At 38.4% G+C, this 17,773-nt stretch overlaps 1 protein-coding gene, 1 long non-coding RNA gene and 1 other non-coding gene across 4 annotated transcripts; 2 read left to right on the top strand and 1 right to left on the bottom strand.

Moving 5' to 3' along the window:
• Window positions 1-2,273: 2,273 nt before the first annotated feature.
• Window positions 2,274-10,593, bottom strand: LOC111210292. The gene is made up of 3 exons (XR_002661612.2): window positions 6,746-10,593; window positions 6,549-6,668; window positions 2,274-5,956 (listed from the first exon to the last, which is right to left on the bottom strand). It is a non-coding gene; the product is annotated as an uncharacterized LOC111210292 (long non-coding RNA).
• A 3,409-nt stretch (window positions 10,594-14,002) lies between these two features.
• LOC106425055 lies at window positions 14,003-16,016 on the top strand. 2 transcript variants are annotated; one of them, XM_048752875.1, is made up of 6 exons: window positions 14,003-14,608; window positions 14,798-14,900; window positions 15,107-15,209; window positions 15,317-15,387; window positions 15,513-15,564; window positions 15,660-16,016. In XM_048752875.1, the coding sequence occupies exons 2-6, from the start codon at window positions 14,898-14,900 to the stop codon at window positions 15,794-15,796; spliced, it is 366 nt and encodes a 121-aa protein (XP_048608832.1). In that variant the 5' UTR covers window positions 14,003-14,608; window positions 14,798-14,897; the 3' UTR covers window positions 15,797-16,016. The 2 variants fall into 2 exon arrangements, with proteins under 2 accessions (XP_048608832.1, XP_022566315.2); XM_022710594.2 differs by lacking the exons at window positions 14,003-14,608; window positions 14,798-14,900 and having other exon boundaries at window positions 14,909-15,209.
• A 428-nt stretch (window positions 16,017-16,444) lies between these two features.
• LOC125584717 lies at window positions 16,445-16,551 on the top strand. The gene has a single exon (XR_007321626.1). It is a non-coding gene; the product is annotated as a small nucleolar RNA R71 (small nucleolar RNA).
• Window positions 16,552-17,773: the final 1,222 nt, after the last annotated feature.

The raw sequence follows: 17,773 nt of genomic DNA, 5'->3' as shown, positions 1-17,773 counted from the left end.
TATGTATGAGATATGACATATTCAAGCAAATTAGTTGATATGTTTGGCATTCAATATAGATCAAACATATAAATTCATAAAATAACCAAAATTAGAACAAGAATTTAAAGTAAACACACAGAAACTAAACCTAAAACCTCCACAATCATAGAGAAAAAGCAAAATACCACAATAACATTAACTCAATAAAGACCTAAAACTGAAAAGAGATCAACAAAGATGACTAACCTACCTCATCTTACCATGTAATGTTTTGGTTAGAACAAGCAGATGTCATCACAGGTAAAATCTGAGGCAAAGCAATCCTCCGAACACAAAAGAGTGTGATCAAGCACCAATGCAAAAAGCCAAAAAATGGATTAGAGGAAGAATAATCACCAGAAAACCAAAGTCACCACGAATCAAGAATACACATGCCTAAAAGACCGGAAGCACAACCGTCAACTAAGCGGTAAGAAGCACTTCACAAACTCAACAAGCACATGAAGGCGTCCATGCCAGCAAATAACCACAAAGATCTGAATAAAAGGGACTAAAGCTCCAAAAGAGTAACTCCGCACATCTATACCAAGGGAAATAGGGGAAGAAGAGAAACAACATGAGGGAAGAAGAATGTAAGCCAACCACCAAAAAACCAGAGCTCAAGTTTGAGACCAACAACAACTTTCCAAGCCCACATAGCATACATAGAAGAAAACACTATCCAAACCTAGAGTGACAAACATGGTGAAAGGGAGAGACACCAGAGACGCGAACAGCGATGAAAGATACAACGAGATGAGAGAACAGACAAAGAAGGGGAGACTAAATGAAATCAACAAGCTGTGGAACCGTCCTCGAGCTATGAAAGAGAACATAGGAGTCATATCAACAGAAACCAGATCTTGAAAACCAAGACGAGCAAGGACTATCGACGGCAAGCCAACGACAAGGAAGACAACATTAAAGACGACTAAACTCTGACCCAAACCAAGGAAATGTAGTTCCTAACATTAGCCAAACTCTAAGGAAGAAGAGGAGCAATCAATATTGACCGTAACAGCCTACAACGTCTTGAGAAACCACACAACTAAGAACTCATAAACTTGATCTACAAAAAATACTAGATAATCTCACATGAGAAGAAGGCGAGGAAAACAAGACCACAGATGTGAGTCGTTTTCTGGTGATGGTGAGAAGCACCACACACCGGAAAGATAAACCAAATACATAGATGGTGACAGATCAAAGTCAAAATATGGGGAGAGAACAAAAAAACATCTTTAAAAAATAACGTTCAAAAATATGAAAATATAAAATACAATGTTGAAGTTGAAACCATTAATCTTAAAATCAACAAATGCCTAAATGCAGATTTATTGAAATTCAATATGTTTTACATCAGAAGCTCAATTCAATACTAACAAGTATTACTATACACACAACAACACATCATTGTAAAACAAACACATAATATACTAACCTATCAGCTACTACTACATAATACAATAAAACACCAAATAATGCTATTCACAAATAAAGACATGCCACATAATTAGATCATCCAAAAAATAACATTTAACAACAATAAAACTATATTCCGCGCAAAGCGTGGACACATTCCTAGTCAATCATTAAAAATCAACTCTCATTGGTTTAATTAAGTCAAGCAATTATTAAGAACAAGTTTACAAGCTAGCTAAGCACCCTTAAAATCAATTCTCATTGGTTAAGGAAGAAAAGAGCAAAGTTGAGTTAATTCAGACATTTCATCAAACACGTTCCGAGCATGAAATGTCTAAAGATCTAGATTAGAGAGATCAAGACTAATTCAAAATTAAACACACTCAATAATCAAGGAAACATATAGACATAACACCAAACACCTTAGATCTTCATTCAATCACTCTAATCACCCTTACCCATAAATCCTAAAAAATCTACTCACATATCATCTTGGTTACACTTAAACACATGATTGATAAAAGCATAATCAAGATTAAATATGAGATAAACACAAGAGAGAAAGTACTAATTTCATAAACTCCAAAATCCAAAAGTTTTTAGGGTTATACAAGAAATAAAAGGATGTTTTTCTTAAGAAATACAAATTTTATTTATACCATGAAGCTAAAAAATCGTAATCAACTAGGTTACGTGATGCTAGCACCCAGTGTTGAGCCAGCTAAGAGTGGACGCTAGGTGATGGTGTGTAGCGGTCTTCAGTGTGTCCACTAGAAATGGTTAATTCTAGCGTTTGCTTCTTGGCTGTTGAACTAGGGCCAATGTGCCCCCCCCCCCCCCGATTAACTTGTATTTTTCTTGAGTTTTCTCTAGCGGTCTAGGTAGAGACCGCTACAAGCTCCTCCGACTCTAAATTCTTCGTTTTGCTTACTTCATCTCTCCAAATGATCCATTTTGCTTAAGTATCTGCTCCAAAGGTTTCACAATGCAAATGCACATGTAAAGACACTAAATGCAAGCTAAATGAACCAAAAACAAGAGAGATAGCAAAGCTAACACTATGAAAAATCACAATATATCAAAGTAAAAAGGAGAAGAGGTTTAAAAGTGGGAGCTCATTACCAAAATAGACCCTTCAGAGCCTTCAATATGACATCCTTACATAATATTAGCAAATAGGAAGAGCAAGACTTCATCAAAATTTAAGTTCTCAAGGCCTATCTCAACTCCTTGTTTCTCTATATTCATCATCATGCCTCCACATACAAGCCAATCAACCAATTCTCACATTCATTAGACAATATCATAAATGAATTATTGGAAATGGGCAATTGTCCTAATCATTTGGCTAGGTAAAGAAATGGCTTGAAACTATGGTGTGTCAAAAAAGTTTTGATACTATTTTGATGGTGGTTTACTCTCAATAATTATGAGCTTAATATTATGCATAATATATCTAAGAAAGAAAACAAATCATGCATACAATACTCAATCCTCATTGCTATACCCATTTCCTAGATACAAATCAAAAAATTTCCCTTCAAATCCAATGCCAATCACTCTTTCCCTCACCCAAAAGACTCAGTGATTACTGATATCACTCAAATGACCTTATAGCAACTTTCTCATAAAAGGTTCAGTTGTAGTACTTAGGGATCAAATCCACAGGGAGCGTGAGCACACAATATACTATAAAAATCAAGATTAAGCTAGACAATAAATATGATAATTGTAAATTGCAGAAAACAAGTAATCAGTTAATTGTGAACTTATATGATAAAATAGCTAGACTTAAGGTTTCAGGTAATCAGAATTATGATGTATAGAATCTAAGGATGTGTGATAAACCGTCCTAGAACTCGAATGCAATAGTAAGATATCCAACTCTCGCTATGAGTCTAATCAGTTGGCTGTGTCTTTGTTACAGCTCTCACATGCAAACAAGTTCAATACTACATAGTGAGTGTCGATCGATATTACATAGTGTCGATCGATACTTCCTTAGACAATCAATAAACTCCTAATCGATATGGTCACTAGGTTAACTAAACCAGATCTTGCATGTGTCTAAGCTCAGCAGAATTATTATCAGGTATGAACCTATTTTTGCAGTTGTCAATAGCCTAAATTCAGGGTTCTAATTAGATACTCTAAAACACAAGCAATAAGGCTAATTCTGATGAAAGATCCTAATAATTCACCCTAGCAGTTCTATGTTTCAGTAATTCATCTTAAACCCTAACAAACCCTAAATCTAACAAAAGAAACTACTTTGACATGATCAAGCAAAGCATATCAATAATCTGAATAGAATGCATAAATAAAATAAGGTAGAAACACTGGAGTTTAATTCAATACAAAATCTCCGAAGGAGTTCTTGATCTTCTCTCCAAAAGCTACTAAGTAAAAATCCCTAAAAATATATGGTGTAAAGTGGTTTGTGATGGTATATGATGGTGTGTGTTGCCTTAAACAATGGAAAAATCTATATATATATTAGGTATAAAGCCGGCCAGAGACAATCTTGTAATAGGTGGGTCTTTTGGGCTTAAGTCGGTCTTAAAACAAGTTGGGCATGTCTACTAAATCTTAGCTATGACTTTGATTTCTTGGATAGCTACGAGTTCCCTCATCCATAAGCTCTAAATTGCTCATTAATCTCCACATTTCTCCAAAGCATACATGGACCTGAAAAGACTCTAAAATAGACTCCAAACATAATAAATATACTCTAAAAATGTCTTATATTATGGCTAAAAACTGGTAAATTCCACAGTATATCAATTACTCTAGAATACTCTCTCACCATTTGAACTCTTTTTTTCTTTTTATTGTTTACTAGGGATTCTTTCACTATTTTCTTTCCTTTAGATCTTTCATTATTTCTTTTTTGCCACTCTTGCGATTCATTCTTTTCGTTTCTTTAGGGGTTTTCTCTTTTCTTTTAACACTAAGAGATAACTTCTTCTTTTGAACTATATTTTCTTTTCATCCCTAATGGCTTATCTCTTTTTAGACTCTTGAGCTCACTATTTTTCTCTCATTTCTTTTCACAATCCCAAGCTCAAACTCAAACTCTCAATGCTCTATTCCCTTCCTAGAAGCTAGAAAATTATGAGACCTTATAGCTAGAAAGTAATGAGAATCTACCATTGTCATTCCCAATACTCTCAAAATTATGCACACATCAAGCTATCAAAAGGAAGCCTCACTCAACATACCGATGATTGCTTGAATGAGAGTCATGGTTTAGGTAATGGTAACCCTCGAAGAGAGAGAGAGAGATGGCCACTTGAGTTGCCAAAGATTGGTAAAGTGGGAAAATACCAACTCAAATGTGTGTGTGGTAACCATGATCAAGTACACAAAAGCCAATAAGCAAGAGAGATAAAGTTCACTAAATCAAATAATATTTGGATTTACTTTCAAGAGCAATAAAGTTTCAACACTTAATGATTGTTAAGAGGAGTTTTCAAAGTTTGAAGTCAACAAATATTTGAAAGATGCTCATGCTACTTACTATGATTAAGAAGGGTGTCATATTGAGTTCTTAGCATGAGTTCCTTGGAAGGTTGGTTTAATAATTGTCCCCCCTATGCATGATGCAATTCTAAATGCTCTAGACTTGATTCTAATGATGCAATGAAACAAGAAATGGATCTAAATGCTTATTTTGATTTTTTTTCAAAAAATAATCAGAATTTTTTTTTTCTAATGCAATTATCTATTAATAATCCGACTCAATAGTTTGAGATTAACAAAAATTCACAAGACATGTTAGACATTTGGTACCTCCCCTAATCGTAAATCACACAGTCTATGTGTGACTAAGGTCAAGGAAGATGCCGAAAATAAGACAAAGGCAAATGAAAAATGGTATGTACAATGATAAGGATGAAGAATGGTGCCTCATGGAGCTGGTGAAACATTTACTTCGAACGGGCGTAGCGGCCTGTTGAAGAAACGCTAGGAGACACCGCTGCACCTCCATTTCTCTCGCGGCCTTGGCTTGACCGCTAGCTCTGACCGCTGTACCCCCCGAATTAATCCGAGTTTTCCAAGTGCTTGCTAGCGGCCTGTGATGTACCCAACAAAAAAAAAAAAAACAAACTAAAACAAAGAAGAAATAGCTAAAAGAAAGTTTATACAAGGATAAAGTCTAAAGCTTAACTTTTCTTTCACTTGTATAGTGAGAAGGATGATCCTTCCCACCATCAGGAGTTATGGTGAGGACTTAAAAAAAGAGTTGTTGAAGCTTGATTGGATCAACTTGGAACTGAGGGGTTATGATGGCTTTTGCATTAGATAATGGTTTAAACCTTCCTTTGCACATGATCTTGTAATAAATTTGTGACACCCGTCACCTCCTATCTGGAGAACAGAGAGCCACCAACAATATCTCATAACACCATAGCCCATATACACGACTCCCCTCACCCTAAGCCCAAATAAAATCCGAATAAAAGTCCAGTAGCACCAATCCGTCCAAATATCATATACTCATCTGTCTCACCTGAAATAGGGAAGAAAGAGGGGTGAGTAACAGGGGAGTCACTCAGTGAGGTATGAGATGCTAAACACGAAATCCATGGACTTGGACATAGCACTCCGAATAAATATAATTTAATCCTAACATATGACAACCATGGCACCGAAAGTACCCAAGAAACAAACAAGATCCCTAGTTACGGGGTAAGTGCCCACACACCCCCAAATAGAGGTCTCCCCTTATAAGAGGCTTCTTGTATAGGACTAGTGCCCATACACACTGCCCGGAGACGCTTATCGACCTCTAGGCTACGGTCAACAGGTCGACTAAGCTGACCGTAGCAAACCTCAACATAAACACCCGACCTACAGAAGTACATCTCTGTATTCGGCTAACAATCTCATGACTCCTCATAAACAATTACTTTTATTCACCAATTCTAAATGAAACAATCACGTTGAACCATCTAGACCCCTATATCCGATTTAAGCAAAGAACCTAAAAACTAAACAAGCAATGACAGACTCGATTTCACACAGACGGAATACATTAGAAATAAATTATACTTATTCGAGGTCATATGCCGTGTACGAGAAGTTCGGAAGTAGACCCTCACCTTAGCTAATATTGGAGATGAATCACAAAAATGCTCCACGATCTCGTCCAACAAAACTCAGTCCAACTTTAGAATTAATTACTTGAAATACAAGTAACACTAAAATTGCATGATTGCATCCTGCACGCATGTGCATGAATAAGGTTTACGTTATAATTTGCTTCTTGCACAAGAAACAACAGGGAAGACACATTAACCTTCACGGCTTTGACTTGGGACGTCGGATCTTGGACTCCGATGACATGAACTGCAACTCCGATGGCTCACCATTAATGAGAGTGTAGAACGGCACCGGAAGTGTCATGATGCGCTGGCTCCGTCTCTTCTCCACGTCTACATCTCGGTTCCAAATCATAACTTCAACCGTATCACCAACGATGGCTTCTAATAGCATGATTGCACCTTCGGTGATGATGTCTATGACCTTCGGTGGTGGCTGGCGCTGGGGTGATGAAGACCGTGGTGGTTGATGTTTAACGCTGCAGTAGATCGTGTCTAGCTCCTCCGTATCTCTCGGTTATGATCACAGCCATGAAGAGGGTTGATAAAGGCTCCGGCGCGGTAAGGATCTCAGACCCTCCTCCGGTGAGATGATCACGACGGTGGTGTTGCAAACAGTAACTGCGACGATCACATTGTTCTCCGGACAAGAGTTCAAGATGAATGACGAGTGGCGGCGGTGCAAATAAATCTCCAAACCAACACAGTATGGAGGAGAGAAATCAATAATGAAGGAGAAGATCATGGCTCATCTCTCGTTCTCTGTGTTGTGATGTTGACGGCCAAATGAAAAAGAGGATACATATACATATATGTAACACGATTAGGTTTAAGGAAAGGTGGATGAGTGGTGGTTTAGTAATAATAATTAAACTAAACCAGCTTTGGTTCTTGAAACATAATTAATTATAAACCAAACCAATGTGTCTAGTGAAACGGGTCGTTACAATTCTCCCCCACTAATAAAGAATTCATCCTCGAATTCAAATCTTGACCCATCTTCTCGAGTTTTGGTCAAGAAAATTATTGATCCTCAATCATTATATGAATTTAGGTGTCCAGGTGTCCTACTGGATCATTCCTACTGGATCATGTCATTCTCTCAACAAACTTTGACCAACACGGTAATCATTACTGAACCTCTTTCACTTATTGATCCACAATCTCCACGTGGAGACGATTTCTTTTTTTTTTTCTTTTTAATCGAGATCACTTGGTGAGTGCTGCAAAATGAGGTCTAGCTCTCTCACGTCCTTCCTCAACACTGGCACTTGAAACACATCATGGAAGTATAACAACTCAGCTGATAATTGTAATCTGTAAGCCACTACTCCAATCCGCTCCACAATGGGGTACGGTCCCATGTATCTCGGCTTAAGCTTCCTTAGCTCCCGAGTCTTAGATCATCTCTGAAATGTCTTCATTTTCAGGTACATTAAATTATCCAACTTAACTTCCAAGTTTCTCCAGCATTAACTGCATTTTTTTTTTTTGCCATAAACTTCCTTTAGGTTCTTCTTGAGCATTTCTATTTGCTTCAACGTCCCTTAAACTATGTGTTGCTATACGTCATAATGCTTCCCCACTTTGGTCTAGCATGTGTGCGAATGATCTTCCATAAAGAGCCTCCTAAAGTTATATCTTTAGTGATACATGTTACTGTACATGAACTATTCCAGCGTTAGATGCTTTCCTCAATTTTTTTTTCCCACGAGCTAAGCACAAGTCCTGAGGCTCCCCTTTCGAGTTTAACTTGGCGAGACGGTCCATGATCGATCATACATTATTATTTATGAAACTTGACTTCTATAGTTCAATGAGGAAAGCAACAATCAACATATCTCATTTCCAATCTGGAAGAAGTAGATTGTGTAATAATCCCATAAATAATTGATGTTCTGTTTTGACTATTTAACAAGTCTGACATGGCGACACAAAGTAGCTACATCTTTCTTTTTTTTTTTTTTTTTTTAACAATCCCAATGATAGTAACACTTCAGATCTCTGTACATCCTAGGCTTCAACCACTCTGAAGGTTTAGTAATCTTTTCCGGATCTCTAGCAACTCCTGCTTCTGAAAACTACATGACCCAAAATCCTTTTTTTTTCTTTTTTTTTTTCCTTTTGCTAGAAACTACACTTACTCAGCTAGCAAATAGCTTCTTCTCTCCAAGCTTACCTAACACAATTCATAAATGCTCAGCATGGTCCTCTACTCCGAGAATAAATCAGGATGTCGTCGATGAATACAATCACGCACTTATCCAAGTGTTCACGAAAACGTCATTCATAAGCTATATGAATGCTAGCATGCATTCGTTAAGCCAAAAGGTATCACTACAACTCATAATATCCATCTCCTATACGGAAATTCGCAATCTGTACGTACTCCTCAGCTATAGCAATTTGATGGTATCATAACGCTTGGACGACCTTCGAGAACCGTGAAGCTCCCTCCATCTAATTCAACAACTCATCAATACGATGGATACCATGTTCAAGTTTATGTGGTCGATACGAAGCCTGAAATCCTTTCCTTCTCTGTCGCAACAACACTGGGGGTCTCCATGGTGAAATACTCGATCTGATAAAATCCATATCCGATAAATCATCCATCTGCCCTTTCAGCTCGATCATCTCCACTGGCGCTAATCGGTATAAAAATCGCAAAATCGGAGATGTCCCTGACTCCAACCCGATCGTAAGAAAACGGCTCCTCTTGCTGGTGACAGCCCTTCCAAAGGCCTCAAATACATCCCTATACTATGCAATAACCCCCAAGATCCTGCAACTCATGTTGTCCATCGTCTTTAACCATCGAAATGGTCACCAAACATCCATTTACTCATATATCCAGTAACTCCTCAGCATGTAGCATGTAGACAGTAAAAACTCTCATCGGATCCAGGAATAAGAACTCTTGCCCTCAGGCAAATCAACACTACTTGATGTCATGACAGACAATCCGTCTCAAGAATGACATCGCATAAACTCAGCTCCATCTCTGACGAATCTCAGAATAAATCGACTCCTCCATGCATAAATGGTACAACTCGTATATAAATAGCTCCCAATGTCCTATGTCAGCTGTCCGAACTGACACACCTCTGAAACGATCAACAATGCCAACAACTGGCAAACAAAACCAAGTGTAACTCCAATATCAACACAACGCAAGCTGCTGCACCCCAATTCAAAAGCGATATCCACGAGTTCACAAACCAAATATACCTCCAAAATAGTCAATATACTCGTACACAAAACAACACATGCCAACCAATGGCTCATACGTCACACCATGTAATCTCCAGTAACAAAAACTCGTGGAATGATTGCTTGAAGTAGGGTGGAAGCAAAAACGTCACATATCAACTCCTGGATAATCTCGGAATCATGACCGAAGAAACTGATAACTCCTGAGAAAAATGACGAACTGAGACATCACCCATCTGCTGTTGAACATCTAGTAGACCTCTGATAACCAAAAGACGAATGGCGATGATTTTACTCATCGTCATAAAAAAGAGACAATTGAGTTAGTAATTACTGGACAGAATGGTACTAAAAGAACTTTGCAAACATTTTTTTATTATATATATATATAAATAATTTTATATTTTTTTTAACGTACAAAACCGAATCCCCTAATCGCCATCCCGGGTCGAGGCCGGGACGGAAACCCGCTCTGATACCAAAATGTGACACCCGTCACCTCCTATTTGGAAAACAGCGTGCCACCAACAATATCTCATAACACTATAGCCCATATACACGACTCCCCTCACCCTACGCCCAAATAAAATCCGAATAAAAGCCCAGTAGCACCAATCCGTCCAAATATCATATACTCATCTGTCTCACCTGAAATGGGGAAGAAAGAGGGGTGAGTAACAGGGGAGTCACTCAGTGAGGTATGGGATGCTAAACCCGAAGTCCATGGACTTCGACATAGCACTCCGAATAAATATAATTTAATCCTAACATATGACAACCATGGCACCTAAAGTACCCAAGAAACAAACAAGATCCCTAGTTACGGGGTAAGTGCCCGCACACCCCCAAATAGAGGTCTCCCCCTATAAGAGGTTTCCCCCTATAAGAGGCTTCTTGTATAGGACTAGTGCCCATACACACCGCCCGGCGACGCTTATCGACCTCTAGGCTACGGTCAACAGGTCGACTAAGCTGACCGTAGCAAACCTCAACACAAACACCCGACCTACAGAAGTACATCTCTGTATTCGGCTAACAATCTCATGACTCCTCATAAACAATTACTTTTATTCACCAATTCTAAATGAAACAATCACGTTGAACCATCTAGACCCCTATATCCGGTTTAAGCAAAGAACCTAAAAACTAAACAAGCAATGACAGACTCGATTTTACACAGACGGAATACATTAGAAATAAATTATACTTATTCGAGGTCCTATGCCGTGTACGAGAAGTTCGGAAGTAGACCCTCACCTTAGCTAATATTGGAGATGAATCACAAAAATGCTCCACGATCTCGTCCAACAAAACTCAGTCCAATTTTAGAATTAATTACATGAAATACAAGTAAAACTAAAGTTGCATGATTGCATCCTGCACGCATGTGCATGAATAAGGTTTACGTTATAATTTGCTTCTTGCACAAGAAACAACAGGGAAGACACATTAACCTTCACGGCTTTGACTTGGGACGTCGGATCTTGGACTCCGATGACATGAACTGCAACTCCGATGGCTCACCATTAATGAGAGTGTAGAACGGCACCGGAAGTGTCATGATGCGCTGGCTCCGTCTCTTCTCCACGTCTACATCTCGGTTCCAAATCATAACTTCAACCGTATCACCAACGATGGCTTCTAATAGCATGATTGCACCTTCGGTGATGATGTCTATGACCTTCGGTGGTGGCTGGCGCTGGGGTGATGAAGACCGTGGTGGTTGATGTTTAACGCTGCAGTAGATCGTGTCTAGCTCCTCCGTATCTCTCGGTTATGATCACAGCCATGAAGAGGGTTGATAAAGGCTCCGGCGCGGTAAGGATCTCAGACCCTCCTCCGGTGAGATGATCAAGACGGTGGTGTTGCAAACGGTAACTACTACGATCACATTGTTCTCCGGACAAGAGTTCAAGATGAATGACGAGTGGCGGCGGTGCAAATAAATCTCCAAACCAACACAGTATGGAGGAGAGAAATCAATAATGAAGGAGAATATCATGGCTCATCTCTCGTTCTCTGTGTTGTGATGTTGACAGCCAAATGAAGAAGAGGATACATATACATATATGTAACACGATTAGGTTTAAGGAAAGGTGGATGAGTAGTGGTTTAGTAATAATAATTAAACTAAACCAGCTTTGGTTCTTGAAACATAATTAATTATAAACCAAACCAATGTGTCTAGTGATCCGGGTCGTTACAAAATTACTCCATCTTTGATCTTCATTGGATGAATTGTGAGAATCTGTGAAGAGTTCTCAATAGGAGTAGGGAGAGTTTTTTCATCATTTTCTTAACTTTTCTTTCACTTGTCTAGTGAGAAGGATGATCTTTCCCACCATCAGGAGTGATGGTGAAGACTTAAAAAAAAGAGCTCTTGAAGCATGATTGGATCAACTTGGAACTGAAGGGTTATGATGGCTTTTGCATTAGAGAATGGTTTAAACCTTCCCTTGCACTTGATCTTGTAATAAATTACTCCATCTTTGATCTTCATTGGATGAAGAGTGAGAATCTGTGAAGAGTTCTCAATAGGAGTAGGATGAGGTTTTCATCATTTTCTTCTTGTCAGGCCAGAATGGCGCCACTCACCCCCCTCATTTTAGCACTTTACAAGTGCTTATCACATGTTTCATCAGATTGCTCTCCATCAATAACTGTTTTCATAGTAACAACCACTCCATTTCTGATCTCGCCATTGTGAGTCTATTCAAAATTGATGGTTCGGCAATATTCAAATGTCATCATTGGAGACTTGATGGGGCAAGAGATTGTATTGTTGACATTGTGGAGAATCTCCGTCTTGTTAGAGAAATCGATGCAAGCACCCACAATATCAAGGAAGGGTGTGCCTAAGATCAATGGTACTCTCCTCTTGGTCATCATATCAAAAACAGTGAGGTCTATGAGAATGGTGCATGCCCCAATCTTCAAAGGAAATCTTCGATGAGACCAATTGGAATTGTAGAAGAAAAATCCCCAAAATCATGAGTGAAGAAGTGTTAGTCTCCTTGTTCTTAATCCTTAAGCTCTTCACCATCTCCAGTGAGACTACATTCACAGTTGCACGAGAATCAACAAGAACAACATCAAGTGCGAATTCAGCAAGGTTATGTGAACTTCCTTTGGTTTTCAAGTTTAGGAAGATATTTGGGTAGGACTGGAGGATCAATCTTTGATGTAGAGATGTCGGGGAGTTCTGCTACTTCCTCTCGGTTAGACAAAATGTACTTGATGAACATCGTTTGGACATAAGTATCATGCATATTTGTGATCTCTGGAAGCTTGACTCCTACATCACTCATGTATGTTCTGAACTTAGAGATCACCTTATTTTGAGCTTTAGTGATAAATCTTCCTGGAAATGAGAGCTTGTCATAAGGTGATTGCTCAACCTTAGGAGTTTCTTCCAGTTCAACCTCCTTCAACTTCTGCCCAGCGTTCTCATTAATCGATGTCTCAGCCTTGTGTCCAACTCGCTTCACAACTTTTTCTTCAACCTTCTTTACACCTTGTATCTCAACCCTCTCCACAACCTTGTCGTCAGCCTTCTCCACAATATGTACTTCAGCCTTGGCTACAATCTCTGTCGCAACCTGTCAAATCTCAGTTCCATACAATAGTTTTAATCTCATCCACTTTTTTTCTCATGATCATTCAATTCAATCTCAGAAGCATAAGTATAGAGGATGAAATTGCAATACTCTTTGGGATTCTGTTGTGATGTCCCTATAGAGATCTCATTGGGCGCTTGGATGTTGAGGTCATAGAAGCAAACTGATTCTCCAATGATTTGAAGCTTGAGGAGAGGTTGGAGAATTTATTGTTGAGGTTAATGTAATTTCCATCAACCTTGTGTGGAGCTTCTTCAATTAATCTCCAATGGTCTTCTCTTGTCTAGATTGAGATTCCAAGATCTGTTTAAGAGCTATATCTGTACTAATCTCTTGTGGAGACGAAGAACTGGCTTGACCTTGAGGTGAATGGTAGTTGGGTTTGGGTGGGTAGCCACTTTGGTGATTGATGTACGATGGCTTCTGCTGGTAGTTATTCTGATACTGAAAGTTAGGCTCCTTCTACCATGTACCATTAGCATTGATGAAACACATCTCTTGTTGACCTTCTAACCCGTCAACTTCAGTAGACTCAGTGGCATGTTCCTTCACTTCCTCACCAACAAAGTTAACTTGCCCTTATTGCACCCTATCAAAGAGAAGAAAGTCTAGCCACCACAAGGGGAGGGGGTAAAGATAGCATAAGAAGATAACGTTCTAGTCGAGAATGCTATCTTTGACATAACTAATTTAAGATAGCGTTTTTTTACTTTGATGCTATAAAAAGCCGCATATATAATATCATTGTACATTAAAACGCTATCTTTACTGAGGCGAAAAATGATTGATTTTCCCTCTTACTCTCATTTCACTTCCCCCCTCATTTTATTCTTTAAATATTTACATACAAAAAAAAGAAAATTTTACATTGGTTGAAAGGTAATACACAAGGATTGCAATCTCTACCCTTAATTGTTTTTAATCCAAAGGTGGATATTGTGTTTTAATTTGTCCTCTCCTTTTGACTTCTGAAACACGGCGACAGAGAGAAGTGAGATGAGACAGAGAGAGATGAGAGATGAGAGATTGCAAGGGAAGAAGACAGAGACCGGCCTGAGTTCGTCGCCTTTGTCACCGTCTGAGTTCGTCGCCGTCGACCTGTCTCTACTCCTCGTCACTTTGTTCTTCCGGAATCTGTACTCCTCTTGAGAACGCCCCTCTCTCCTCTGCAGCCGAATCCGAAACCAACACTCGTCTCACTCTCAATCTCCTCTCATGTCAGCTCCTTAGGTTCTCTCTCTCTCTCTCTCTCTCTCTCTCTCTCTCTCTCTCTCTCTCTCTCTCTCTCTCTCTCTCTCTCTCTCTCTCTCTCTCTCTCTCTCTCTCTCTCTCTCTCTCTCTCTCTCTCTCTCTCTCTATTCAATTTCACTAAACAACAGATCTGAAAAAAAAGTCCTTAAAGTTTGTATCTTTATGTAGGTCTGGTGCTTCCTCTTCAAAGAACAGATGAAATCCACATCCCAAACCCATCTTGGATGCAATCTCCTTCCTACGAAGAGGCTTGGAACGAGCCACATATATGGTTTAGACAAAACAAAGTTTTAATTTCTTTTTAGAACAGTGATTCAGCCATTGGTGATATACAATCCCACAGATCTTTAGTTGTGGGAGGGGACTATTGTTAGAGCTTCAAAATTTTGTTCACGTGTATTTCTTTGTGTTGGCTTTCTAGTTTGTGCAAGGCTTCCAAGAAACTTAGGATTGATTCTCAGATGTTTTCTTGTGCAGATGAAAGTTGCTTTTGGAGGTGTGGATTTTGTGAGTCAGCCACCACGTCAACCTGACCGTAGCAATGAGCAGACAGGAACCTCAAATGCTCTTGCATTCCCAGGTATTGTGTTCATATCACCTGTTTTGCTTATGTTGATGAAAGACGAACAAAACTAGTTTATTCTCTTATTTGAATTTTTATTAAAAGTTGCTCGATGAGTTCTGCAGGTTCTAAGAGTACCCAAAAGGGTGTGACAGAATGCTCTTGTTGTTGGTCCAACTTTACATCCAAAGGGCTTGTAAGTATTAACTTTTTGTCGTTTGTTTCGTTGATCTGGATGCTAGTTGATGCTTCTACTTAATGGCAAGGATGCTGATTAAAAATATTTTGTATCTTCATGTTCTTACGTAACTCTTGCTTCAGCTGTGTGCTAAGAGACAGAAAATGTTGGAAGACATGGAAAAAGACTTTGAAGGTATATTCTCTTTGAGACCTGTTTTTAAATCTAAAAGAGTGTTTGATCTCTCTCTATGTGTTTTGAATTTGATTTTTTTTTCTTGTTACATGAAGGTGGACAAGAGGCAGATAAGTTTAATGGAGGAGGAGGTAGCAAAAGCAGTGGATCATTAGACATTAGGTTTAGATTGGAAAAAGTCCAAGCTCCTCTGTGTGATTGGAAGACGGCGACGTTGGAGTACTCGTTGTGACGGCGTCGGTCGTGGTGTGGTGCGGCGCTAGAAGATAGAACTTTAGGTATAGAATTTTAGGTGTAGGCTTAATATTTTTGAAAAAATTGGTTTAGTTTTGTTTAGTTATACTGGTCATAAATATGTAACCAATTTCAATATATAAAAAAATTTAAAAAAAATTATTTGTATTTTTTTTTTAATTTTTTAATAATGATATAATAACAATTATTATCTGCTATTAGAAGTTATACAATTGCACAATTAATAAAACGCCATCAAACTAATATTTTAACATAGCACAAGCTAAACGCTATCTAAATTATCCGAGAAAAGATTGCGGGGGAAGATACAACGTTCGCCATAACGCTGCGATATCTTGCAATAGCGTTTTCCTCATGCTATATATATGAGACGTTTTCTTGTAGTGAGCTTGTCGTTCAAAGACTTGAGCTCTTTGTTAGTGTGCATATCATCACCCCAGCTCCTCTGTTGATAATGTCATACTCGTCCCTATAAATGGAGTCACTCTGAGCCATGTTATCCACAAGCTCCATTCCCTCATGCACATACCTTTCCAAGAACTTTCCATTGCTTGCAATGTCAAGCATGTTTCTGCATTTAGGTAAGACTCATCTATAGAAGGTGCTCATTAAACTCTCCATGTTAAAGCCATGATGAGGACATCTCAAGGTATAGCCCTTGAATCTTTCCCAAGATTCATCAAAATCTTCTAAGTTCTTTTGTTCAAACCTAGAGATCTCATTTCTTATCTTGGCAGTGTTTGAAGCAGAGAAGAACTTTGTTAGGAAGGCTCTCTTGCATTCATCCCATGTAGAGATATATCTTTGTGGGAGGTTCTTCTCCCATGTGTGGGTCTTGTTCCCCAATGAGAATGGGAAGAGCCTCAACTTTAATGCATCTTCAGAAATGCCATTTATCTTCACCATTTCACAATACTTGTCAAAGTTATCCAAGTGGTCTAGTAGATCCTCCAAAGCAAGACAATGGTACTTGTTGTTTTGGAATGATCAAGTTTGACTTGTTCTCAAAGTTTTTGTTTTCCACAGCTGGTGCTCTTATGCCACTTTTATTCCCATGGATATTATGCTCATCAAAGGTGCCAATAACCCTAGCATTTCGTGGAGGGTCCTGTGACATAAAGTTTGCAGCTCCTTCGCCATTTGGCCATTGAGCAGCTCCTATAGGAACTCCCTGAGCATTGTATCCATGGATATCAGCTCCATAGACATCTTCCTGTTGTGGCTGAATCTGATTATGTTCCATTTCAAGCCCAATCTATCCAAATGAGCATGTCGTTATTCTTCTCTTCTATTTCTTGCTAACTCTCTTTCCAAAGCCTTGATGTCTTCAACTCTAGGTACAAGGTGTGTTAAGGCTCTACTTCTCAGGTTCATGCACGTGTCATTTAAAGAGAGATGAAAATAGGTATTAGTAACCAATATAAAGAAAGTAAGACTCTTAGGGGGGTGTATTTAATCTAAAGTTTGAGATGATTTGATTTTTAATGAAGTTTTAGATGATTTAAATTAATTTAAGAGTTTAAAATGATTTTTATTAAACCACTCTAGAATATTACCTAAAACCATGAGATTTGAGTTCTAATTTTTTTAACTAAGAAACTTCACCCAAACACTCTAAAATCACTTTAAAACTTCAAAACTCCAAAATTTAAAATATTTTCAATAACAGTGGTTTTCATATTATTTTATGAAATATCAAGTTCAATAACAGTGGATTTTAGATGAAATTTGAATATTCATGTCTAAATAACAGTGGATTTTTTATTTTAATACAAATCACCTAACAATCCCAATTGAATACACCATCCTTAGTCTCCAGCAATGACTAAATCTCAATGTCAAAATCAACTTATAACTGGCAATGGTGCCAAATTTTATAATAATTAATTGCTCAATCATATGATCAAAATAGTATAGAAGGGAAAATTTCCTCGAGAAGAATCAATTAATAATT

The sequence above is a fragment of the Brassica napus genome, chromosome C3 (assembly GCF_020379485.1).
Source record: "Brassica napus cultivar Da-Ae chromosome C3, Da-Ae, whole genome shotgun sequence".
Taxonomy (NCBI): Eukaryota; Viridiplantae; Streptophyta; class Magnoliopsida; order Brassicales; family Brassicaceae; genus Brassica; species Brassica napus.
The sequence above is the reverse complement of the archived record's forward strand: the minus strand, read 5'-3'. Positions and strand labels throughout refer to the sequence as shown.

Coding starts and splice junctions, on each gene's coding strand:
- LOC106425055 (XM_048752875.1), top strand. Junction 15,388..15,512: donor ACTTTACATCCAAAGGGCTT/GTAAGTATTAAC, acceptor CTCTTGCTTCAG/CTGTGTGCTAAGAGACAGAA. Junction 15,565..15,659: donor CATGGAAAAAGACTTTGAAG/GTATATTCTCTT, acceptor TGTTACATGAAG/GTGGACAAGAGGCAGATAAG.